Genomic DNA, 27,096 nt, shown 5'->3' with positions numbered 1-27,096 from the left:
AGATGATAAAAGAAAAATGTTTTTTACAATCATATCCATCTTGTTTGTCATCCAAATACATAGTACAATATAGAATTTTCAAACATTACATTTCAAATCACTAGAATTTCATAAACCATAATTGTCCCTGCCTATATACCATTCTAAGCTACTTGTTATGCGATCATGTACAGGTTCCAGTATTATAAGTCTCAGATCCACCATTTAATTTGATTAGAGCCCACTGCTCAGTTACACCCCTCATAGTAAGTTATATATTAAAAGGCCCATACCTCCAATTTCATGAAGATCCTGCCATCCAAGTTCTGTACATCAGTTTTCAATCACATATATTGTTCTCTCTCTTCTCTATTATATATATTGTTCAATCACTTTAACCTAAACAAAGAAAATATATAAATACGTATTTTTATATCCCTATTTTTTATATGTCAGAAACCTCAATTATTATATTATATTCCAATTGTCCTGCATCCCAATGCTCACCATTAATTGGCTATATTCAATTTTCAGCGAAGTATATCCAGTTCCTAGTACTTGTGGATGACAGTTGAGTTCCCAGCTTTGCCCAAATTCTAAATAAAATATTACAGTAAAATAAATAATAGGAATTACCCTTTATTTCCAATGATATCCTCCAATGAATACACCATTCTGGTCACTACTAAACAATTTACAGAGGTCATTACATGCCAATTTCACTACCAGCTTTCTTGTTGTACTCTGATTTGTTTTTACTATTTTGTAAGTTCTGTTCCATTGTCCTCAATACCCCTACCTTAACATCCACTCCTTAAGGCACATAACCTATCGACTATCGCACATCTTGGTTCTCAACAGTTCAAGTGTCAAAATCTCACCTTACTAAAATCCCGGAAAGCCGATTCTCGTCATCCATCAAGAGAGACACACCTGATCATGATACATCGGCCGTGTGCTGCAGTGCTGTTAATGCCGACTATAAATACTCTCACTAATTGGTAACAACCTCGTTTCAGCTGTTCAATTCCCTGTCGTAGCTCCCTCTCTGGTCCAGCTAATTCAATTCGCCAATAAGATGCACACGCACAAAGGACCAATAGTCTTTTTCATTGTAATACTCGCAAGCTGTTCTCTGCCTGGTCTGCTAGTCAATCCCCCTAGGTTCCCGAAAGGAACCGGAAATACTTATACACTATACTCAACACGTGCGGTTCCCTCCTAGGTCCGCCACTTCTGTCTTCTGTTAACCATGTAGGGAACCGGAAATACTAAGGATTCCCACACGTTATAACGGAAGTACTACGTTCGCCAATCATATCAAAGAACACTGCTGCCCATGTTAAAACCACTTTAAGTCTACTTGCCAAATTAATCCTTCGTATCTTTCAAAACGTGAATATGATAGGCTGACTTGCTTTAACCGGAAACGCTCCATGTTCCAATCAACTATTTATTTATTATATTTATTGTTAAAACCACTTTAAGTCTACCTGCCAAATGAATCCTTCGTGTCTTCCAAAACGTGAATATGATAGGCTGACTTGCTTTAACCGGAAACACTCCATGTTCCAATCAACTATTTATTTATTATTAGCCTGCCAAATGGAGATACATTCACCAACCGTACCGCGTCCTATTCCAATAATACTAACATTTCCAGTAGCTCTCTGTGTATTTTCATCACGAAAACCTACTCTTCACTATGCATTTAGTAAAGGCCTTAGGCGATATATTGCATGACTCCTTTAGTGATTGTCATATCAAGAATTGGATATTTTGTTCTGTTGATTAAAAGGAAAAAAAACTGAAAAAATTGGATTAATCGGAAAATAAAGAACTTTGGGACTACAGCATTGGACTGGAAAATCGTTTTTGAATTTGGAGCACTCCTTCTTTGTTTATTGTATTATTGTATGCTTAACCCTGCTTTAATCAGAACTTTCTGCCCCAAGTGAATGTTTAAGCGGCATATATCCTTTCCGTTGCAATTTTAGTAGTTGGGAAAAGTCTTCCACATTGCTATGGGATCGAGCCATGTGTTTTGAACATTGAGTATATTATTTACTATTTTTTTTAAAGGTTCCTGCTGAGAATTCAGTGCAATTGTCCAGAGGGTATTGTATATGAACTGGCATTGTAGCACTCTCACACAATCAGTGTTAGCCTGTCTATAACTATCATGTATTACTTTAATTAAAGGTATTGACTCGCACAGATTTACATATCTTCTCTCAAGTCTACTGTTTCACTCTTGTACAAACAACAGCACGACTGTTAATGAATACATTGTTCCTCACTCCTAGAACGTTATCACTTTCTCTATCTAGTGTATCACTTTCATCAATTCTGGTGTAAGGCACATGAAAATCCACAGTATCTTCCACAAGATCTACTATATAACTGTTGCAGAATCAATGGCATTATTCTTACAGAATAAATTATACCACATTTGTGCAATCAATTTTAGCAGTTGGTAGCATTTAAGTATCACTATCCTGTATTCTTGCATATCACTTCATCAAATCCGGTGTACCCCACTGATAAATCTTTTTGCATGATCTACATTACCACTCTTGTAGAATCAATTACATCACTACTATTGTGTATATTGTATCTATATAGCATTATCAGTTGTATCACTCACATTTTTGACATCTTAATATTAGTTTATCTAGTATATCATTGTTAACAAATCCACAGAACCACACTCGCAAATCTAGAGATCTATCTCACAATCTACTGTATTACTCTTGTACAATATACTCTTATGGAATAAATTGCATCACATTTGTACAATCAATAATATTACTCTCGTAGTACCTAATTATAACAATCATGTAATCTAGAAAATCATTTTAATGAAAACTGGTGTATTATAAAAGAAAATTTCCACAATCCACTGTACCACCCTTTTACAATCATTTGTATCACTGTTTTATTTATTCTAGTTATTGTTTTATATAGCCTCATAAAAGTGTGATAGCTATAATATTGGGTTCCTACAGGCTCAGGCGCCACACAGGTTACTCCAATTTTATATGCAATGGTTTTAGGGAGCAGATGGGATTATCATGTAGGTATCAGGTTTTTTTTGTCCTCATGAAGCAAAGATTTTTTGGAGTTTGGAGGAGTCAGAGGCCCTTAATATTCTCTGTACCTAACACAGCGTGACCTTGCAGTGTTATGTAGGGGATATAACTAGCCTTGTCCTCTGGGGCTTCTTTTTGTCCAGCTCCGGGCACAAAGATTATTGGGAAGCGGGGGGGGGAGCTAGCCATGATGACTACTCAGTTCAAGACCCAGCTTGAAGTCTTTGTTACCATTGCCTTAATCATTGTACACCCTGTTGTTTGGACTGGATGTATCGTTCCCAAATATTCCAAAAGTTATGCTTCTTACTCATTTTCCCTTGATTGTCTAGTTTATATACCCTTAGTATGGAATTTAACCATTCATTGTGTACTGGTGGTGTAGCTTTTGCCCAGTTAATACATATCTCCCTTCTGGCCTACAGGATGAATAAGAAAAATATGTTTTCCTGACCTTTATTCAATATGGAATAGCTTGTATTTTGATTGATCCCAAAAATAACTGCTTCCATGCTTACCTCAATGGGCTGTTCCAACACATCAGAGAGAGTCTAACCTGTCTGTTTCCAGAAATCTTCCAACTGTATGCATCCCCGGAACATATGCAGGTCATCTGCTCTCTCCTCCCCGCATTAAGGATTTTTTTTACCTTATTACTGTTGATCTTTGTTAATCTTTTAGGAGTCCAGTACGATCTGTGTGTCGTGAATAGATGGTTTTTCTTCAATGGGGCAGATTTTACCACGCGCCCAAAAATTGCCATTGAGGTTTGCCAGTAATGGGAGATGTCTGACCATGGCAGGGCTTTCCCCCAGATTTCATTTGGGGCTGTGTACTCTGTTTCTCAGGCTCTTATCAGGGCCCTGGACCAATATGATATCTCCTTCTTGAAAGGTTTCGTGCCCAATCATTTTTGCTCGACAACATCGTCCCCTTCTAGATTTTCCTTTATCTAGCTATTTAGTTGACAGTATTTGAATCTCGCTAACAATCCTTGAGTATTTTCATTTAGGATCTCCCATTCTATGATCTTGTTGTTCTCTATTAACTGTCCCCAGTTATTTATGTTTGCTTCTCTTAAAGGGGTTACTAGTCTGTCTTTTAGACATTCGGGCGTTCCCGGGGAGTCCCAGATTGGTGCGTACTTGCTCTAGTAGGGGATTTTTAAAGTCATTCTTATTGCATACCAGGTTTTTGCAGCTGATTTCAATGTCTTTAATTTGATCTTTTTAAAGTATTTGGGGTGTCCAAACTTGTAAAGAAAGTGGTCTCTATTATGACTGACTAAGGCTTTCAAGTACGTAGGCCATGCCTTCGATTCACTCAGGAGTCTCCTTATATTTTTGAGCTGGAAAGCTCTGCAATACTCTAAAATGTCTGGACTCACAATTTCTCCCTGCAATTTACTCCTTAGTTATTTCCAACCTATTCTTACCCGCATGGCATCGAAAATAAAACTAAATATCTCGCCTTGCAGCTTTTTTATCTGTTCCTTCTTAAAATCCAACGGGATAGAACTGAATAGGTAGGTGAATTTTGGCTGTATACTCATTTTGATTAAGTTGGATTTCCATAAAAAGGACAATTGTAAATCTGCCCAAGCTTTAAGAAGCTTCCTTATATCTTTGTGTACTCTGGCAAAATTCATGCTTGGTATCCCATCTAACTCTTTTGTGTATTCTATCCCTAGGTATTTTATTTTTTCCGTCACTAATGGGTTTCCAGAATTTATGTTCCACTCTTAAATTTCCGACTTTGCTTGGTTCACCAGATAACCTGAGAGTACCCCAAACTGTTCTATAATCTCTTCAATCTTTGGGAGTGAGCTATTTAGGTCGCCAGTAAATATCATTAAGTCTTCCGCATACAGCGCAACTTTTTTTTTTCCAGTCCTGATGTTCGTTAGGTGTAATCCTCTCTTCCCTTCCTAAGAGGCACGGTAAGGGCTCTATATAGAAATTAAAGAGAAGTGGGGAGAGGGGCACCCTTGTCTTGTGCCTCTCTCTATCTTTATGTTTTCAGTAAGAGCATCATTAACCAGCACTTTGGCAGTAGAGTTTTTATATATATTTATTATTGCACTCTCAAAGTTATTGCCCAGATTGAATTTGGCTAGAGTGGCGTTCAAAAAGGGCCAGGGCCAGCTAACCCTGTCGAATGCTTTTGCAGCGTAGAAAGTTATAACTGCCAATGGTTTGGAGTTGTGGGTTGCATTGTCTAATGAGTTAGTGAGATAATTCATATATTTGTCTACCCTTAATGAACCCTTTTTGATTTGGGTGAATCAGGTACCCAGCCACTTCCCCATATCTTTTGGCAAACACCTGTGTGTAGATCTTGTAGTCCGAGTTTAAAAGAGAGATGGGTCTATATGACTCGCATTTGGCTGGCTACTTTCCTGGTTTTAGTAAAATGCTCACTTTTGCGTCATTCCATGATTCTGGGAGATCTTTTTTCCCTAAGAAGATATAATTTAAAAGTTCTGTCAAGTGGGTTACTAATACTTCCCTCAAATTTAGGTACAGTTCATTTGGTAGTGCGTCTGGGCCTGCTGCCTTTCCTTTGTTTAGACTTTTTATGGCGTCCAAGACTTCCTCTCTGGAGATCTCCTGGTTAATATCTATTCTTGTAAAGTAAATAACAAAGGGGGGAGAGAGAGTTTTGAAAATGGATTCGTTCTCCCTAGTCAAGTATGTATAAACAAGATGAATCCATTTCTAGAATGGAGAGGTTTCCTTACAGTGGTAGGGATCACCAGAGTTGTTAAAATACCCCTCACACAACAACAGGCCCCTTGGTGTCATGCTTCATCATTGGGGTCTTCGCACCCCTCTACGGGATGCGGCGTGCTGCGACCTACGATTACGCTGGAGCACTTACAAATGACTATGTGTGGTGTGTGAAGGTTTTTTAGTTTTATGTGTGTGAGTGGTGAGGTTATCGGCGAGTGATGTTTAAAAAGAGTCTGGCTCGTGGGGTAAACAAAAACTATTTAATTGGCCCCCGGGCTGCCGCTATTAAAAGGGTGTCTCAACATGTTTCGGAGTCGTAACTCCTTCTTCAGGACTGGGGTACACAAATCCCCACCTAACTCACATTTCTCTACTTTAAAAATTGTGTGATTCTAAAAAGTGAGATATAGTGTAGGTTATGCAATGTACCTACAAATTTATGAATCTTGTCGCATAATAGCTGACCTGTAAAGGAAGAGGACAACATTTGTTTGTGGTGGTCCACTGCTTAAACATCAGAGGCCAAGGGACCTGTGGACAAAAATCCGACGTGTGGCTCAGATCTCTAGACAAAATTTGTCATTCTATTAGTGAAATCGTGCCTAGTATGAAAAAAAGGTACAGACAAGACTAACAAACAATCAACATAAATCACACACTCTAAAAACTAGCGTAGTTGGCTGAAGGCAGGTTGATTGCTCAGTGAAATGCCATCGTTGGTATTATGGGATCCAGAGTATTTAAGTTAGTGCAGTGGAAAAATAAGGAGAAAGAAAACAAAACATACTGTTATGTAATGATTCCAATGCCTCATGAGCCTTACGACACGTAGGGGTCCTCGTGCTGGTTCGCTACCTATGAATAATGTATTACATTGATTTATAGTACTTACATTATCGTAGGGTTGGTAGTCCAAGACTGCTTGAAAGTATACTCACGAGGTAAGAGCAAGAATGCCTCCTGTCTGCCCCATACGCGGCTCCGTTGAGAGTGCGGGCTGTGAGTGTCAGGTTGCGTTATTTATACTCTTTGGGGTTTGTTTATTAAGGGTTTAATTAGCAATTTAGAAGTCGGATATCACCTTATTTGGGTATTCCGGTATGTTACACCCCTGTAGCACCTGAGACGGCAAAAGCGCGTTTAGCGCATGCGTCCTGAGCGGACGCTACTTTGCCTGAGCGTCAGTAGCTCCGTGAAAGGGATCTAGACACAGGACAAGTACTGTAAAATCAGTGGGACGAACAAACGGATGCAATTTTTAGTTGAGTTGGCCCCAAGGAATCTCATCATTCAGGCCTCTGATGTGGGTGCCCAGCCGTAACACCCACCTTTGTTCCTTCTCAAATAGTCCCATCTCCGATGGCAGTTGCTCTATTATTGTCCAAGCAATGTCATTGACGCAGTGTAGTGTTTCCAGAAAGTGTGTGGCCATTTTCGTGGTGCTTTTCTTACATCTGATGTTACTTTTGTGTTCATTCAGTCGCACTTTTACTGGTCTGGTGGTCATGCCTATGTATTCTAGGCCACAGGGACAGGTAATCATATAGATTACGTTTTTACTATTGCAGTTCGTTAGTCTTCGCTGGTCCCATTTAGTGCCATTGCTGAATGTTAGTTGTTTACTTCTCTTGGTAAGGTGACAGCTTGCACAGTTGCCGCAGGGATAGTGGCCCTGTATTCCATGTTGGGCGAGTGGTAGTGGGTGTTCTATTTTCGGACGAGTATGGACTAGTATGTCCTTGAGATTTTTGCCTCGTCTGTGGGCGAACATGGGTTTAGCGAAGTCTAGTGTTCCACATGTGAGGATGCGCCAATGTCTGTTTACGATCTTCGACACTTCGTTAGAATGTGTGCTGTATGTTGTGACGCAGATAGGTCTTGTTTGTTCTTTGTTGGATTGCACTTTGTCTTCCAGCAAGGCTTCTCTGTTATTATTCCTAGCCCTCTTCATGGCTGCATCAATGATCTTATACGGGTAGTGCCTTTTCTGTAGTTTCGCTTTTAGGTCTAAGGCTTTTGAATTGTAAGTGACAACTTCAGTACAGTTTCTTCTCAGACGGAGAAATTGTCCGTATGGTAAATTTGTGCATAGGTGGTGAGGATGGAAGCTGTCAAATCTGAGTAGGAAATTCCTTGCTGTGGGCTTGAAGTGGGTCGTGGTATGCAGACTGCCTTCTTTGTGATAAATGTTGAGGTCTAAAAAGACCAGGGCATCATTTGATGCTGAGTGAGTGAATCTAAGATAACGGTTTTGGACATTCAGCCACTCCATGAATTGTGTTACAGACGATTGGTCCCCTTGCCAGATTACAATAACATCATCAATATACCTTTTCCAGGTCAGAATGTGATGTCTGTGCGGGTTACTGGTCTGGAGAATCTTGTTTGACTCCATGTGATGGACATACAGCCCCGCCAGACTAGGAGCAAAAGTGCTTCCCATGGCTCTGGAGGTAGATTGTGTCATTGAATTGGAAGAAATTTTTAGTGAGGGCGAGTGCGATGCATTCGAACACTACTCCTCTGGGTGTTTGGTATTTCCAGTTTGTACTGTACAAGACCTCCTCTATAATTGCTAACGTCTCGTCGTGGGGGAGGCTTGTATAGAGGCTCTCCACGTCGAGACTCAACAACAGCTGGGTATTAGGATCAAAGGTAAGTTCTTTTAATAGTTGCAAAACTGCCTTAGTGTCCCTGAGGTAAGTGTCTGTGGTCTGTACTAGAGGGCGGAGGAAGGCAACCGCAAATTTGGAAAGCGGTTCAAGGATAGACCCTATGCCCGAGACTATTGGTCTTCCAGGAGGATGCTCAAGGTTCTTGTGTATTTTTGGGATACAGTAGAAATATGGCGTCCTTGGCGATTTTTGTATAAGGAACTCTGCTTCCTTTTTAGATAACCAATCATGTGTCTGTGCTTCCTCCACCATACCGCCTATCGTGATTCTGAGTGATTCCGTTGGGTCTTCAGACAGGACTTGGTAATTCCATCTGTCCGATAGTAACCTCAGGCATTCCTGGTTGTATGCTATCGTCGTTTGGACCACTATGGCTCCCCCCTTGTCGGCAGGTTTTATGGTGATCTCCTTGTTATTGGCCATCTCCCGGATGGCTTCTTGTTCCTCTCGGCTTGAATTATGAAAACACGCTCGGGGTGACGAGCCAAGTGTGTTTAATTCGTTCATCACTGCCTTTTCGAACGTGAGGACCTCAATTGGTAATGGGGTATCAGGCAGAGTAATAGTAGATTCGGGTCATAAACCTGTATCTGTGTCATTAATGCTTTCTTTATCTTTGAAAAGGTGACGCATCAGGAGTGGTTATCTTATCTAAAAAATAAAATCTTGTATTTGCTCTTCAGGGCTAGATGTTTCTTCCATATACAATTTGTCAAAGAAATTTGCTAATTCTTGCCTAATTTCGATATCATCCTAGCAATAACCAGATTGACCTTCCTTCTGTATCTTTGTGACCCTATTTCAAACTGATTCAGTTTTCGTTTTCATGCCAGAATTCTCCCACAACCTTCGCCATATTCATAATGTGATAGTTAATTGGCCTCCCATCTATCCCTTACTATTGTTTCGAGGAAGTCTATTAGTTCTATCTTTTTCCCTTTCCTTTTTTCCTATATTACTGCCTTCTCTTGTTCGTTTTTTATTTTCTTAAGCTCTTCAGCCAAGAAATCCAGTTCTTTTTCAATTTGTTTAATGAAGGTCTTTTTCTCCTTGTTCCTATTCCCTGCGATGTTGATGATTCTCCCCCTGATAAAAGCCTTAAAGGCTTCTCAGGCTATTTGTTTTGTTGTGCCTTCTTTATTCCTTTTGAAAAACATTTCTGTCTCGTCTGCCAACTTATCCGTGCACGGTGTGTCTGTGAAGATGCTTCTATCCACTGTCCATCTTTGGTTGCCAAAGGAGGTTTTTAACTTGAGGCTAAGTTGCACTGCTGAGTGTTCCGAGATATGTTCTGGTATATGCTCAACTTTCTTTGTACATTCCACCAGGCTTCTGTCAATCAGAAAAAAAGTCGATTCTAGAGGCATGCCCTAGCCTTCTATTCTTGAGGGTAAATTTGTGTTCTTTGTTTCGTTTATCTTTCTATATATCTACAATGCCTAAATCCTTGATGCACATCCCAACCCATTCTCTCATCTTGGAAAGATTGGAGAAGTTTTTTGCTGGGTATCGATCTTCTTTAGGATATACCCCCAGATTCATCAAAGTCCTGTTTTGCGAGTCCTTAATAGCGATTATTAAGGAATGGCTATTAAGGACTCGCAAAACGAGATTCATGTAGGAATCGCACAAATTATAGCGATTTCTACTGCCTCCTTATTTGCGATTCGCAAATTGCTAATCGCAAATAAGGAATGGCTTCCCCATTCATTCCTATGGGCCTAAAGGCCCATAGGAATGAATGGGGAGTCATTCCTTATTTGCGATTAGCAATTAGCGAATCGCAAATAAGGATGCGATTTCAAGGGTGCCAGGGTGTCCAAATGACACCCTGTAGCACCCCTGAAATGCAAATGTACACTGGTGTTGCGCACACACATGTCCAAAGGACATGTGTGTGTGTAACATACAACTTAGAAAAATGCACTAAAATGCATTTTTCTAAGTTTTCGCTATTTACCAAGAAGTTACACTTCGCGGTAAATAGCGGCCCCATATTGCGAATTCGCAATTTTAAAAAGGTTCATGAATAGCATTTAAGGAATCTCTAATTGAGATTCCTTAAATGCGTTTCTTCGCAATTGAGCGATTTCTATAATTGCGATTTTTGCATTTGGGATGATGAATCCCAAACGCAAAAATAGCGCTCGCAAAGGGACGGATTCTCAGAATCTGGCCCTTTGCGAGCTGATTTTGGCTTCATGAATCTACCTGTTAGTATTATGTTAAAATCCCCACCCATTATTATTGCTGCTTGGGTTGTCAATAGATAAAAGTATATTTTTTGACGTGGTTCAGAGTCGTCTATGTTGAGGCCATAATATCCCACTAGGGTATATGAGTTGTTATAGATCCTTGCTTTTACGATCACCCATCTTCCTTTTTTGTCTATTTCTGTTTTTTCAATAACTGCTTTTAATGATTTTTTAAAATATAATTGCTACGCCCTTTACGTTGCACTCTTAACTTGTACTTACACAGTGATCTACCCATCTTTGATTTTTACAGATCCTTGCCCATTCTTCCTTTAATAGGTGTGTCTCCTGTAGTATGATTATTTCACAATCAGTGTTTTTTAAATATTCCAGGATATTGAGTCTCCGTTTTTTTGCACTTAGCCCATTTGTGGCGTCCTTACCAACGACTAGCACCTTTTTATTTTTTGACCCACTGTGATCAGCCTAAGGGCCCTCTTCCTCCTCTTAGTTTTGCTTTTGGGACATCTTTTTTTCTTTTTTCCCCATTTTGCTCCCCATCCCTTGCTGTAATTTGTTTCCTTTTCAAAGTTTTCTAGTGCACGATTTTTACAGTGTTCCTCCCCCCTCACTGGAGAAGCCTCCTTTTTCTTCTTTCTTCTGCGCAGCTTTTCTGCCCTTTTGAACTCCTTGTCCTTCAACATTATTTAAAGAGTTTCCATCTATTACCCCTGCAAAACCCATCTTATGCCATTATAAATCATGCATTGCATCTTAGGAGTGATCTTTCTGTTGTGATTTGATTTGCTCAATGAGGCCTTCAACTTCCTTCGGGTCTCTCATGTTGTGCATCTTGTTGTCCCACATGATTTTCAAGGAAGCTGGGAAGTGCATTTGAACCGTTGCCCCAAGTGATCTTAATTGTGGCATATGCTGGCCCAGTTCCCATTGCCTATCTTGGGTTGTTCTTGATATGTCTGACCTGATTCTGCAGGTCCAGTCGTCTTTGGAGAATGAGTAAAATAAAAATTTCCCTTGGACTAACTATCATAAGTGTTCAATCAAAACTCGTACAGTACTTCATCCACACTGGTGCCAGAATAAAGTATCTCCCCCGTTACGTACACAAACCCATTGCAAAAGTGACTAAAAAAAATCAAGACAGTACACAAATTTATTATGTGACTATTAAAAATACAATGATAAAAAGCTCATTACACATTCAATGACCCTGTACAAAACAATCATAATAAGTTAAAATACATTACAAAAAAGAGACATAATCAAGAGATTCATTTAGAAAACATCTTAGTTTATTAATCCGTTAGAATCTTGAATCCATGTCAGGCTAATATCAGTGAATGACAGCCCACTAGTTCCTCGGATTTAATAATCAATAGCGTCGACGCGTTTTGGTGTGCTGCCCGTTGTGCACCACCTTTTTCAAGACAGAATATTCAGTTGTCTCTTTTTTTCGTTCTCAATATTAAAATCAAATACAATCTAAAAAACATAAAAAGTACATATCAATGTGTTGTCCCCACAATACTTGACATTTGTTTTATCTAACAAAGCTCCCAATTCCAATAAGTCTTCTATTAATCTTTGTAGGGCCATTTCTTTCACTTTGACATATACAATTTTTACCATACCCACATTTTGCAATGGTTTTGGACAATGAACCAACTTTTAGGCTATCACTCAGGATTTTCTCCTTCAGGGAGTATGTCATAAAATTGATCACAATTTTTCCTGGAATTTTCCTCAGTTTCCCCTTTCTGAAGGGATCTCGATGTATCCTCTGAATGTCCTCCACGAGGTTGACCGATTTGGTCCAGGGAATTTTCTCTTCTAGTAGCTGAATCGTGATTCCCTTTATATCCTCCCCTTTAATGCCTTCCGGCACATTTTAAATTTTGAGGTTGTTCTTTCTAGCATGGTTCTACAGGGATTCCATTCTTTCACTGATCTCAGTTTCTCTGGTTTTTAGCCTGATTATCTCATCGTGGTTAGCCTCAGACTTCTTGTTCAGCAACTCTACCTCACCCTCCACTTTCGTCACTCTGTCTATAAGCGTATTAATTTTCTGATCGAGTGCCTCACAAGCTTCTTGTATCCTTGCCTGATTCCTCTCAGAAATCGCAAAATTGTCTCTCATCTCCTTCATCATTTCCTCTAAGATTTTGTCCGTATGAGGGCTATCGGAGGAGGTTTGTTCTTGTCTGGTACTCTGGGTGCTTTCTGCTCCCCTCCAGGGGCATCACCTTCTGGGGGTTTCCTGTTTCTGGTTCTGGCTCTTGTGTAGAGAGAACTCAGTATCTATTACTTGTTACCAGATCCAGGCTCCCATCCCTAGGTTTCTCTGCATTCCAATGGCTTTTACTTTTACGACGCCTGTCAAAAATAGGGGAGGTAGAGGGGGTGCCTGAGGGCACGCACCTATAGTGCCACAGCCGTGGTCTTCCTCCATAACGTTTGGCCCGGTCCTTCCTTTCTCTGGTTTATGCTCCTTTTCCTGTACCCTAAAGTAAGATCTTAGGGCTGGAGTAATTTTCTGTGTATTGCACAGATTTGGTGTTTTTAAGCTTGCACAACTTGCTCTTAACAGGGGGGCCTGCGGCTGACCAGAGATATTCTTCTTTCTTTGCCTTCTTGTCCCTCTTGGTGATATATTTGCCAAAGACAGGATTTTCTCTTTGGTGACTTTTATATCTTTAGTGACTATGTGGGACCTAGATCGAGTGCTCCCTTTTGCCAGCTGATACCAGCTCCTCAGGTTGTAACCCCCTCCCTCACTTAGAGCACTCTCTAAGCCTCTACTGATGGTAGGGGGGGCCTAATACCTTCCAGATCCCGTTTCAGCTACCTCTTGGCCGTTGGTGGGCCCTAAAAGTGCCTTGGAGGGTGTCACTGCGGGGGTTTCCCTTTTTTGAAGCCCATTACTGTTCACTTTTTGTCCACCCAAAACCAGAGTCAAGACCAAAGTCAGAGCCCCCTTCACTTACCGGCTCACGCTGTGCTGTAATCGCCTGCCGTTCTGCAGTAGTGCAGGCCAATTCAGATGTTTCCTTTCATCCAAGACTTTTAGCACAGTTGACACTGTTGCGAAGCAGGCCGCTCCTCCCTCTCTCTCCCTCGGATATTCCCCCGACTGACGCCACCTCTCTCCCCCGGAAGGAGACTCTGAACACAGCTCTCCTGCAGCTGTGGCAAGCTTTGATCGCTTCTGCCCACACTCCTGCCAAGCAATATGGCACTGCCTCGGGCTCCGCTCCCCTTGTCTCTGTCTTTCTATGCTCCTCTCTCCCCACTCTCCCGTGCCAGGATCCGGCGCCGGAGGCTTCACAGGGGGGGGACACAAACACCATTCCAGCGGCAGATACGGCCTCCGCAACATTTACGGCAGTTATGGCAGAGGGCCCGTCAGCACGCCGGTGACCTAAGATCAGCCGAGCCAGTAAGTGGAATCCCTCATTTTTTTCTTTCATCGTTCCTTATGCCTCAATATTCGGTAATGCTTGTGCCGTATGAAACCTTGCCAGGCTGTATTCCGGTTTCACTCCTTTCCTTGTGGGGGTTTGTTACCCAGCATAGATGGCCATTTTCAACTGTCTAGCGTTTCTCGGGCACGGAGCTCACGGCCAAGCTCCTTAGTCGACCGCCATCTTCTCCCTGACTCATGTAGATATCAGTTTTAAATAAATATTAGAAAATACAATAATTTATTCCGCAAACATTAGCTTGTCGGTGTATGAAAATGCTAAGATTTTCCTATGAAATACAAGATTTCCCTTCTAAAAATAAAATTAAAGGGTCTTAAAAATCGGTATCTAGTGAATATATCTTTAGTGACCAATCATCTGTGTGTCATTTTCATCAAGTACTCACATCTACTCTAGTCACACTTGAGTAGATTATGCACTGCATGCCCATATCTTATCATACCCTTGAGGGCTCCATCATTCAATATAATGTAGATGGCAAAATAGGAAGAGGAACCCATATATCAAGACTCAATTCGAATTTGTGTTTTTATGATTTCCGAGTGATTTATAATCACTCTTTTGAAGATGAAACATAGGTGGAACCCATGAAATATGGCATCTTAAGTGGTGATAACAATGAAGACAAATGTTTTATGATCATGCCAACAGCTAATCCACTAAATATAGATAGATAGATAGATAGATAGATAGATAGATAGATAGATAGATAGATAGATAGATAGATAGATAGATAGATAGATAGATAGATAGATAGATAGACAGACAGACTGTAGAGGAAAGAAAGACATAATGGAACAGAAGAACTATTTAAAAGGAAGACCACTTCTGGGAAAAAGCTAAGTCTTAAAAAAAGGTAATTAAGAGTACCAAGGTGTTTCAATAGGTACCTCGAGCGCAAGGTAGATCCATAGAGGATGAAAGCAGATATGTGGTGCATACATGCACACACAGAACATGCTTGTGCTGCAATCACCAAATTGTCACTATATGACTCATAGTGCATAAGTGTGCACAAAAACAGTGACAGGCTTTTTAATGGTAAAATTGAAACACTCCTTTTCAGAACTTTGGGGCACATGCATCAATATTGCATTTTGCGATTTCTTAATTGTGAAAAATAAGGAATCGCAATTAAGGAATTGCAAACTGAAAAGCATCAAGAAATTGCTAAAAAAAATAGCGATTTCTTAAAATTTCTTAATTGCGATTCTCTTATTGAGAATCGCAATTAAGGAATACCTCCCCATTCATTCCTATGGGCATAGAGGCCCATAGGAATGAATGGAAAGACATTCTCAATTTGCAATTCACCATTAGAAATTCGCAAATTGAGAATGCAATTTCAAGGGTGCAGGGGTGTCCAAAGGACACCCTGTTGCACCCCTGAAATCTGCCTATAAGTACATTTTGCACACACAAATGCCCCAAGGGCATGTGTGTGTGTAAAATGGAACTTTGAAAAATGCCCTTTAGTGCATCTTTCAAAGTTTTCGCAAATTACCATGAAGGTCAACTGCATGGTAATTTGCTCCCCTTATTTGCGAATTGGCAAATTTTTTAAGTTTGATGCATTGCATTAAAGGAATCTCAATTGCGAAAATTACAAAAATGTTAATGCATCCCAAAAATTGGAATTGCATTCGCAAATGGCCGAATTTTGCGATTCGCACCATTTGCGAATGCAATTTCCATTGATGCATGTGCCCCTTTAAAACTGCAGCAGCGAAAAACATTGCCATGTATCAGATGTGAGGGCACATATTTGACCCCATTGTTTTGCTTTCAATTTCTAAGTGGAGACAAGGGAAACGTTTGATTCAAATTCTTACTTGTCTAAAATCGGAACACATTTCCTGATTCCAGCTCTGTTTGAACACGAAAGTAGAAAAGAAATCCAGAGATTTTTTTTTTAAAAGCCCTGGACTTCATCTAACAAAAACATATTCAACGAACTCGGAAGTACAGCCTTCGGGCATCATGTGGGTCACCATGCTTCTCTTGTTTTTCTTCAGAAAGATCAACATGTCGAGGGATTCTGGAGTTTAAATTGGACTGACAGACATCTTTTGTTAAGCAACAGTCAAACAATAACCAGACCAGCTCCATATAATTCTTATATTAGTCTTATTATTTCTTCGATTTGCCTGCCACAGAAATGAGGGCCAGATGGAGGTTTAGGTTTCCTTCTGTTAGGTGTTAGTAGTTCTCCCAGTACTGCTTATTCATTATGATACTTGTAGTCCTAGATTTAATAAAAGAAAAGCAGAACTACAAAATCCAGACTTAAAAGAGAGCAATCAAAGTCAAAGCCAATAGGTTTAATGTTTAGTAGTAAGAAACGTTTTGGTGTCTAGAATAAGCATTTATTTTATGTACATGGCTAAAATAAATTGCAAGTTCATCTTTACCAGGGCTAGCTTTAGCACTCGTGGTGCCAGGTTCGACGATATTTGTTGTGGCCTCCATAGATGTTGGAGGTGGTGACCACCTCCACCACGGATTCCCTCACCACCACCTTTTAACCGTGCCCCTCAAGTCTCCATAACCACTTTCTCTCTCTCTCTTTCAGATGCATTTAATTAGTTATGAAGCGTCATTCTTAAAAGTGTAAGGTGTCAGAGCACTTTGCATCACACACACATTACACAAATCAATCATACTTCATATATCAGAGTATAGGAAATATTACATAAGCCAGACGACTACAATGTGTAGGAGTGACATGTCATCCATACTGGTAGGCAGTGTAGTTTAAGAGAGCTTCAATTGGAGAAGCACAAACTCAGAATTAAAAATGGAACACCATAGTTGAGGGTCTCTTTAATAATAAGAATCGATTTCTACCCAAATGAACCCGTTTTGTAACCTAGTCTATGCTCTCATCTATACTTTGCAGTTTGCTTGCATTTCTTTGATGAGAAATGTTCTACATTAGGATTTTACCTTATAAACTGCAGGATGTCTCTTGGAAAAGCAGTAACCCATGGCCTATTTACATTACACGGCCCCACCTGAAGTCATCACCTGGTGCGGTGGCACCTGTTTCACTGCCCTAGAGTCGGCCCTGAGCTTTACAATCACTTATATTCATGCATTAGTAGGTTTCTTCTTTTCCTCAGTCACTAATACAATATTGACTTTGCAGGGATGTTGGGGCATTATTCTTTTTTGAAAAAGCTATAGTGATACGTTCTGTTTGTAATCAATGTGGTAGAGAAGATAGTTAAAAAATTGAGAGCAGAAATAGATTCAGACTTGCAGTAAATGCAGCCCTGGAAACATTTTCCTACCAGCCTCATGTTGCACTGAATATATGAGTGTTATAAGCAAGGCAAAGTGATTTTATTTAGAAGGGTATAGGTGGTGGTAGGGGGATCCCCCAACATATTTCAATAAATTGTGGGCTACTGATTCATTTTACAGTATGGAGTAGTATTAATACTTCCCAAAGGCAATTTATATTTGTGATTATGAGAACATCTTCTATCTTTTCCTAAGGATTGCTTTCAGGGCTCTGTGTGCTGGAGCTCATCTAGCCCTGAATGCAAGGATGTGTCCCACAGCCTGGTGGGGGTCCTTCATGTTCTAATATGGCAGTTCACCATAAAATTGCCACTGGTGGTGTAGTACTGGACACATTATTTTTTACAATGGTGACACTTTTTTGAAATTCTCATTGCTGTTTTAGAACTTTGTCATTTTTAGAGACGCAGTCTTGATAAAGTTTCATGTTTGTCAAATGGTTTGGACATAAACTGCCTTACAGGGAGAGTAAAATCATGACTGTGAGACATTTTCTCATTCAACAAGTCTCCTACAGGCACCTCACAGGACTTATGCCCTGGAGATATATCTTTCCCTTTATTTGCACGTGAGATACCGGTCAAGTAGATATTTTGCAATATGTGTATGTTCATTAAATTTTCTTGAAATGTTCGCATTTATAAAAAAAATGTATCTCGCACATACGCATGGAGGCTTGCAACTGCATTTGGACTACTTTACTTGCATTGATATGATTTACAAATGGCCTTTTGAAAAGTGTGTGATTGGCAATAATGTATTCCATTTGGCACTTAACTGTTGCCTGAGTCAGATAGTTCGGAATGCAACGAGGAAGCCCTTGAATTTGAACCGCGCCACTTAAGGGTCCGCCAGGTTTCCATTTACGTGGACCGTGGATTCAGTTGTGCACTAGAAGAATGAGAAGGTCCAGCCATGTAGATTACACTAATGTTGTACAGATTTTCATTAGTCTTAAAGTGACATTTGCATTGACTAGGGATGCAACATTTTGTACTTTACTGGTCAGATTGAGCAAATTTAATTTTTAAACTGCTTGTTAATGCGACTGTCACTGTAAAGTAGCTTGGTGTAGTAGCCGATTAAACTACTAGGATATGGGGCTGAACTTGTCTCAGTGTAGACAGATGAAGGACTTTATTGCAAATACAAACCATTTAATTAATGTGCTTGTAAAAAGTGTGCAATTAAGTTTTTAAGTTAAAATATATATATATATATATACAAGAAAAAGAAGGTTATCTTTTAGTAGGAGCTCAATTCTTTCAAATGCAAACCGTACATTAGCAATCTTTGGGACAAGATTCCTAATTGCACCCAATCCAATAGTTAGGATGGGAATGGCCCCTGGCATGACGTTTGAGCATCCACCCCTGCCTTGAGTGTCCCATCAAGTAAGTCTCTATTTCCTTTGGCTTTAGCACACACAACAATCTTGCGTGCAGAACATTGAGGACCACTGAGATAGGGATTGAAACCCAGAGGGAGTCTCCGCAGTCCCCGCAGTCAGAAGGGATTCACCATTCATGCCGGCCAGTTTGACAGATCAATCAGATTGCTCTAGAAGACCAACAGTGGTGGAAGGGTATTCATCTGATAATGACAGGGCAGGCTTTTTACCTGCTCCTGGTATGGGCTACTTGGCCTCCTGGCTGCAAATATTAAAATATCATCCATTACTCAGTGGATATCCAGGTTAGCTCCTCTTTTGTTAGGGTGGTACTGGGCATAATAACTCTGCAAGCCTGTAGGAGGAGAGAAAAAAGAAAATTCTTGGTAAATCAATGAGTTTTACCTGGGCAGCTGCAGAAGAGCAGCACGCACCTCAGACTGGTTCCCCCCATGCTGCAGCACAAGGTAAACGGTCAAACTAAGGATCACACCAGCATAAATACTGCCATCTAGGCCTGTTATTCTGTTGACAGCCTCTCATAGCGATAGACTATGGTGGCATAGAAGCTGATGGACCGACCCTTGTGATTAAGGAAAACCCAGTAGCTAACTAAGTTGTTCACTGGGAAGGCCAGTTCTCGTAGTAGTAGTATTTCACCCAATATTCTATTGATTTGTGCAGTATATTTTTTTCCACTGAGCATAAAGTAAAGCACTTTTTTCTTACTTCTTAAATTAAAGCACTGCTGGGGCAATTATAGTATTTGGTGATTTTTGTGAGTCTGTTAAGATGTCAAAGCAGACAGACTCCAGTCATATTAAAGTGATGATTTATTCTAAGATAAGGAGTACAAGAACTACCAACTTCCAACAAGCTCCTGTCTTCTCTCAACTGCCACACTGAGAATTAACATCAGTTAACACTCACAAAGCTATGACCTAAGATGGTTCTGCACCTACGGCAACCATAAGCAATGAGCAAACGCAACAGAGACATTGATTTCAGAGTCCCTAACTCTACACAACCTTACTAAGTGAGTGTTAGACTGCTCGACCCACTATGCTGAGATCCAGGTGCTAAAGAGGTGTACTTGGTGCTCAGGCTTCAGGGCCAGTATAGTTCAGCACCAGAACACCAAATGGAAACAGACTCAATCACCTTCAGTGAGACCTCCTAATCCCTGAGTGACCTGTGGCTCTTACACCTCTTGTGACACCACTAATTAGCATGGCGTTTCTATTACTTTAAAAAATAAAGAATGGTTAATTTTTATTTCTCTCGGGTGGTGGATGAGGTATGGGAATAGTCCTTGCTTTAAACGTAGGCCAGTATTGGGAACAATGTAACTCCATAATTGGTGTCATGCATTGCTCCTTTCTCTTCACCTCCTCTCAGGGTGAGGCAGTTTGGCCGGCACTGAAATGTTAACAGTTGAATCAGTAACCTGAGTCTAGCTGACAGCAAGATGAAACAACATATATGTAGAGCCCGTAGAGTATGTAGAGCCTGACATCAAGTCATATAGCTCCCGAACACAACTGGTTCATTTATCCCACACCTGCAGTGGGAACACAGGGCCCAGTTTTACCGGATTTTAATCTGTACCTGGTAAAAACACTAACAAACAGGGCTAGAAATGTTAGCCTCATCACAGTCCAACCCCACCTTACGCCTGCAATTCCAGAGTGGCAGCATGGAACCCTCCATCCTTCCTGAGAACAACCTCCCCTGGCCTGGTATGCCCTCACCACCTATAGTCCACCACTGTTGTCTTCCTACTTCCAATACAAGTGGTAAATTGGAGCAGGAAAGGGCCTGTTATTTAGTTAAAAAATAGAGACTGCAGTTGTTTTTGAGTTGGCATGTTTTCCCCCATTCCATCCTGCATAACTTGCTATAGCTGGATTTATGCATCGGGAAACAGGCTAGAAAAGTTAATTCTGACCACTTGATATCTTCACACCGACACACAGCCAATTCAACTGGTAGCCACTCGATCACACCTAGGATGGATGAGAAAATTGAACAAAAGTAAAAACTTCGACCTGTATAGAATCAATTTAAGTTGGTGATAGGATTGTAAAATCCTCCTCCCAGAAAATTAAATGGTCAATTTCCGTGTTTTCACCACCATTGGAAAAAAGGAGTTTTTAAAACTGACATTAAAAGCAGCAACGTGTTTGCTTGGATTTAGTAGGCATTATAAAACTGCAAATAAAAGTGCATAGCCATTTCATTACCTTTCTATATTTTCTAAATCTAACAAAACCTTTAAAATGTAACACAAATTGTAGGATGCCTTTAAAAAATTGAGAAATTGCTTAAGTAATGTTGCGTTTTTTAGAAACATTTGTTCCAGTTCATATATATTTTCTCCACATATAGTCCTAACACTTGGTATAAATTATAATAGCTATTTGATGTTCTTCACCAACCTAACCTTTATTAACTTTTGGAGAGTGACTTCAGAGCTGAGGTGTTTGCAGTGAAATAGCATACACAACCCACTTGGTGGTATTTCTCTCTGCTTTTCCTGCTACAATATACCATAATAGCAGTAGGATTGTCATGTTTTCCACATGAATATCTATGATATGCGTCTTTGTGTAACAGTTATGTTGTAGATTTTAGCAAAGTGTAGCACACTTAACCTTAAGCAAAATCAATCAAACTTCTAGCTGACAAATCTAATCTTTAATATGTTGTTTGTGCCATCATTACTTATTTTGATATTTTTTGTTTTCAGGTAATCAAATCTGGAGTGGAGACGACTTGCAAATGTCATGGTGTGTCTGGTTCCTGCACGGTGCGCACGTGTTGGAGGCAGCTCGCACCCCTACATGAAATTGCCAAACAGCTGAAGCAGAAGTACGAGACATCCCTCAAAGTGGGCAGCACCACCAATGAAGCGACAGGGGAGGGGGACATTTCTCCACCCAAAAAACCCAATCCAGGACCCAGTGACCAAATCCCAAGGACTACAGACCTGACCTATATTGAGGATTCCCCCAGCTTTTGTCGGATGAGCAAATTCTCACCTGGCACCACGGGGAGAAAATGTTACAAAGACAAGAACTGTGAGAGCATTTGCTGTGGCCGGGGCCACAACACACAGAGCAGAGTGGTGACCAAGCCATGCCAGTGCCAAGTGCGCTGGTGCTGCTATGTGGAATGCAAACAGTGTACACAGAGAGAGGAGGTTTACACCTGCAAGGATTAGCAAACAATTTGGCCGACAGTGGACCAGTAATGTTCTTTGTGATGGAAAGATTATGGGACAAGATGTGCCCTATCACGTGACATACAGGGTTTGATTGGCAACGGGATTGGAAAGCTATGTCATGACGCAAGCACTTTGTAGGAGAAGGTGACACCTCCATGCCCCTTATCTCCAAAATGCGCTGAATTGAGAGGCCCGTACACAGAAATAGGAAATGTCGGAATCTGTGAGGCTTATCTTCATCAGGTCTGTCCCCTAAACTCTGCTTCCTCTACGTTTTTGCTAGATCCCCTTTGCCAGACAAATTCTTATGGCCATGCCTGGGGACTCATGAAGCAGTTACAGTCTGACAAGTCAAGACGCACCGGAATCTTTTCTTACTGCAAAGACAAAAGCACACTGTAATTTTCAAGCACGTTAGATGAAGGTCAACCATAAACGTGGGATTGGACAAAATCATAATCTTCCCCATGAAAAGTGCAAAGACAAATACTAAGGTTCCTACAGGAAGAGAACACCACAAGCAGTTGACCTTGGAGTGCTGCTTTAACCATGACATCAGAGAAATTGAAAACAATCATTCTAAATTGTCCTTATAAAGCTGATCACCCTGCTTTTGCAGGATAACAAGTTCCAATCAGATATTGTTGGGAAATCACAAGATATGCAAGTAGCCTTTGTTTCAATTTTCAAACACAACCGACAGCCATTTTTATTAGCATTAACACTGTCCTCAAAAAAACCACTATATTTTGTATAAACGCTTTTTGCCTTTTTGTCTTTATCAGGAAAATACCCTGGTGGGTGATTTTTGAATGCCTACAACAGCTGCTTTAGCCCTATTTACTAACCAGCCCGACACATTTACGAACCATCTAGTTAGCTCATCCTTCCTGTTGTACATGCAAGTGTCAACCAGCACGACAGCAGTAATCTTGGACTAGAGAAAATCCAAGAGTGGTCATTCCACCTGCTCAAAGCCAAGAGGGAACAACATGACCTTCAAGGATATAACACTTTTCAAGTTCTTGAAACCACTACATTGAATATTATGTATCAAAACATGTACAAGCACTAGAAACTGTATCATGCTTAAACCATCATGAGGACCCCCCACCACCCGGGCTTGAGGTGTGGGGGCACTAGTCCAGAATGCTTTCCAACGGTGTAAGAGAATTTTGGCTTTATTGTTGCCATTACAACTGCAGCATGGAATACTGTTGACACGTGGTCGGTTCTCCACACACCACATGTGCTGAAACATTTCCCATCCTCCCGCCAATCAATCACACATTTTCCTTTGCCAATGGAAAGGACCGACCAAGGCTCAAACTTGTTGTCCCGTCACAAGAGACCAATCCTTGCTGAGGATGTTAGGCTTGCGACACCGCTCAGTGCCTGCCACTCATTTTTTAAAATTTGCTTGTGGGTTTACTAGGATACTCGTGTGCCAATTAAATATCGCTGGAACAGCTGCGGAGGAGAAAATGGCCGATGACGAGAACAGAAGATTTCAAACTTAAGTCATCCATGTAACTCAAATATGCTACAGAACTGGATTAGGGTCAGCTGAGAAGCCAATATGCAGAATAACTTTTGGATACTGAAAATATGGCCTCCCTCATTTATCCTTGAACCCACTGACTTTCTCTTAAAGTGCCTCTGCGCAAATCGGCAACTGCAAGAACCATTGACACCATACAAATGAAAACCAACCAAACTTCTATAAGGCTCAGTCAAAGACAGAGCTTACCTGTATTATTTCGTGTGAATATATATGTATATATATAAGACAAACATTTATTTATTCTAATGCATCTTTGAAGGACCTACTTTATGGTTTAATTGTGGTATTATGTACATTTATAACTGTCACAAATCTTTATGTAATCCAGTCATGTACATCCTTTTCTTTGAGAGAGACACAGACTTTGTGCCTTGTATGCATGGAGGGGAAGATGGATTGTGAGAAACTGTGTGTGTTTGAGGATGCATGTTTGGATGGATCAGATTCAGTAGCTTGCACATAGTATATGTTGTCAGTGGCAAATGTTGAAAGCGGGGGTGGGCCTTCAAAAGGTCAGTTGTACATAAGGGGAAGCGGGATGGGTAAGGCAGGAGTGAATGAACTACTGAGTGATAGAGCTGATCTGTGTATTACAATTCACGCACTGAAGCCTGGATGCCTTCTGTAAGTATTTAAAAAAGTGTATTTATGTCAATGTGGATAATTTGCTTCCATATTATATTGTAAATAGTAGGGTTTTTTCTCCTGTGGTAATACTTAAAATAGTACTGAGGCACATACATAAAATGTACAGGCAGTGTGTGAAGCAGGTTACTAACCCCCTCAAATCAGACTTGTCTGTTTCTTTTTGTGTCTTCCTGCATGAGTCGAAGTTGCACCGGTGGGTTTTTGTGGAATATTTTTCCATACTTTGTACAACAACCTTTGTCTAATCTTGGAAAGGAAATGGAACAGAAATAAGTAAAAGAAGTAACGGAGATAGTCAAAGGTATTGAAGGGTGGGCGTTAAGCTGAGGGTGAATGAAAGAATGCGAAAGCGGGAGAGACAAAAGCCTACAGGAGAAACTGTGAAGGATAGAAGGAGAGAGAGTGCAGATGACGAGGAGAGCTAAGGGAGAGTGAATATGATTGGAAGAGAATGTGTGAGGCGGAGAGATCTTATGGTGTGAAGCAGAATGAAAATGTCAATTCTCAAGTAGATAAGTGTGAATGTTTGAGGGCACGTTCTAGAGCATGCCTATATGAATGATATTTAGAATGATAGGCTAGCATCAGAGAAGAGAGATTTTTTGATGGAAGGAGGGAACAGCTGAGTAATCACGTTGGAAAGAGGTTAGGGTGAAAGTAGAGAGAATGTCAGAATGGGACAGGAAAATAAGCGTGGAAACATGTGAAGATATGCTTGCGGTGCAAAATATGAGCAAAAGAGAGATTGAGTGGACAGCGGATGTGAGGATAGTTGAGAAGTTTTAGGACTGGCTGGGTGTGGGATGTTTTGCATGAGAGTCGAGTGGCTGTAGACCATGCTCAGAACTTGGATTGAGCTGTCATGACAGTAGGGCCCCCTTACTAGACCAGTGTCCTACGTGCAAGAGGGCACAACCATTATAACTTGTGTATAGCGTAAAATAGGTGAAGAATATTTTTTATTGAATGACACATTTAGTTCTATGGCAGAATTATAAAAAATATAATATTTTTTTTAACGAGGCAAACAGTGACTGTTTGCTGTTTTATAATAGATGTTTCTATGTAAAAATGTTGCACCAGTATTCTATCTTTGTTATTTAACAGACATCTGTGTACCATGCCTGGTGATATATGATAAAAATGTAAAAAGACTCCTGAGTGTGCATTCAGTTTCCCTGAAATTTAAGGACAAAGGAGAAGCTCACTTTTTCTGTAATGCGCTAGATACCACATGTGCTTTTTTTTGCCCCTATTCGCACAATTGGCATTAGTCCACAATTTAACGACGTCCAGAGAGGAAAGGATTGAGACATCGCTGGTGGGACTCAAACCTGTGATGCCGGGGTTTGTACACACAGTGAACTCTGCAACCAGAAAAGCCAGCATAGCAGATTGGATGGATGGGATGGAGTGAAGTCATGCTGCCCTTTGAAATGTATTTGAAATGCATGGCCGGGTTTGCTCATCCATTATCCTTAAGCCACTTTGCCACATTAAGTGATCTATAGGCTGGAAAGTCGAAGCTAGTAGATTGCCAACAGAAGACCAGTAATGAATTTGTATCTGTTTCTATTGTTAACATTCAGTTTGTCTTGAAAAAATACTGATTGTATGTGCAGCATCCAACAGTAGGAAATCCTGGAGCAACCGGTGCAGGTAAGAGTCGTGAGGCCGGGTGGGGTGGTGACTCGACAGATGACGATGAGGGAACTTATTTTTATTTATATAATTTTCCCTCGTCTTTGTCTGTCGCGCTCCTCCCCACTTCGCCCCACCGCCCCGCCGCTCTTACCTGCACGGGCCGCTCCAGAGTAAATCCGTTAAGGAGGAAGGTAATCTCGGGGGTATTATTTATTCTAACAAGTTAATGTAGAATGCACATTTTATAATAGAGTGGTCTCTTTTATGAATCATTCACTCTACCTAAAGTTGTTTGCACATGAATATATTCACGACATACAGTCCTTAAACCTTTCACCCTCTCTTTCATTTATGCTGGACAATATAGAAGAAATGCTAGCCCCGCTGGCCACCCCTGTGCTTACATGCTTCTAAATGTAAATTAGACTGGTTAACTTGTGCTACCTGAGCCCTTCTAAAAATTGCAGAGGTCTGAGCATGACAAATGTTCCGGTAGGGAGAGGATGAGTGATGCGATGTTGGTCAGACTGACGAGAACACCATGCTTTCCTCCAAATCTCTATCCACAGTTAATGTTACCAAGCCTGAGTAGAGTAGTCTCAAAAGGTTATCCAGGATAGCAGAAAATGTGTAGTCTAGTGTGCTAGGAAACAGATAGTGTCTTTCTGTGCTATTGGAAGCGGTTAGGTACCATCAATGTGCACCGATTCCAAAGAGGCCTCTAGACCTCCAGCCGGTGAGACGAGCTGGGGACAGTCCATTCTGACCTCCAGTACCTTCATTCACTTGAAAGCCCATTCATTGCTTGGAGAAGAAGGGCTTCCAGGAGATCCATGCCATCATTGTTCATGAAGTCACGAAACAGGGCACCCTGAAGCTCTATGCAATTTCCAGGTTAGAGTGTTATCCATGCAAGGGTGAAAAGCAATGTTCTAAATTAATTTGCAGATTTTGTTTGTGGATGCATTGCTTTCTGAATGTGCCTTGCATTCAATAGCCGTGAACCAGACATTCCATAATTACTTTTATGTAGCTAAAAGTGTTGAGGCTTACTGCAGTTTCTAGAAAAATTGTAAACATGTTCTGATGGAAGAACGTTTCTCATTGTCTCTTTTATTCTAAATTTGCAGTGTAATTCTAAG

The 27,096-nt window shown here is 40.6% G+C and overlaps 1 protein-coding gene across 1 annotated transcript in view; it reads left to right on the top strand.

Moving 5' to 3' along the window:
- Nucleotides 1-25,465, top strand: part of WNT9A (Wnt family member 9A) — a 211,674-nt gene extending 186,209 nt beyond the window's left edge. The window contains exon 4 of the mRNA XM_078662479.1: nt 21,622-25,465. Within this exon, the coding sequence (XP_078518605.1) occupies nt 21,622-22,095 (474 nt within the window). The 3' untranslated portion in view covers nt 22,096-25,465. The remainder of the gene's footprint in view (nt 1-21,621) is intronic.
- The last annotated feature ends 1,631 nt before the right edge of the window (nt 25,466-27,096 follow it).

This window comes from Lissotriton helveticus, chromosome 10 (assembly GCF_964261635.1).
Source record: "Lissotriton helveticus chromosome 10, aLisHel1.1, whole genome shotgun sequence".
Classification (NCBI taxonomy): domain Eukaryota; kingdom Metazoa; phylum Chordata; class Amphibia; order Caudata; family Salamandridae; genus Lissotriton; species Lissotriton helveticus.
This window is presented reverse-complemented; position numbering and strand designations above follow the sequence as displayed.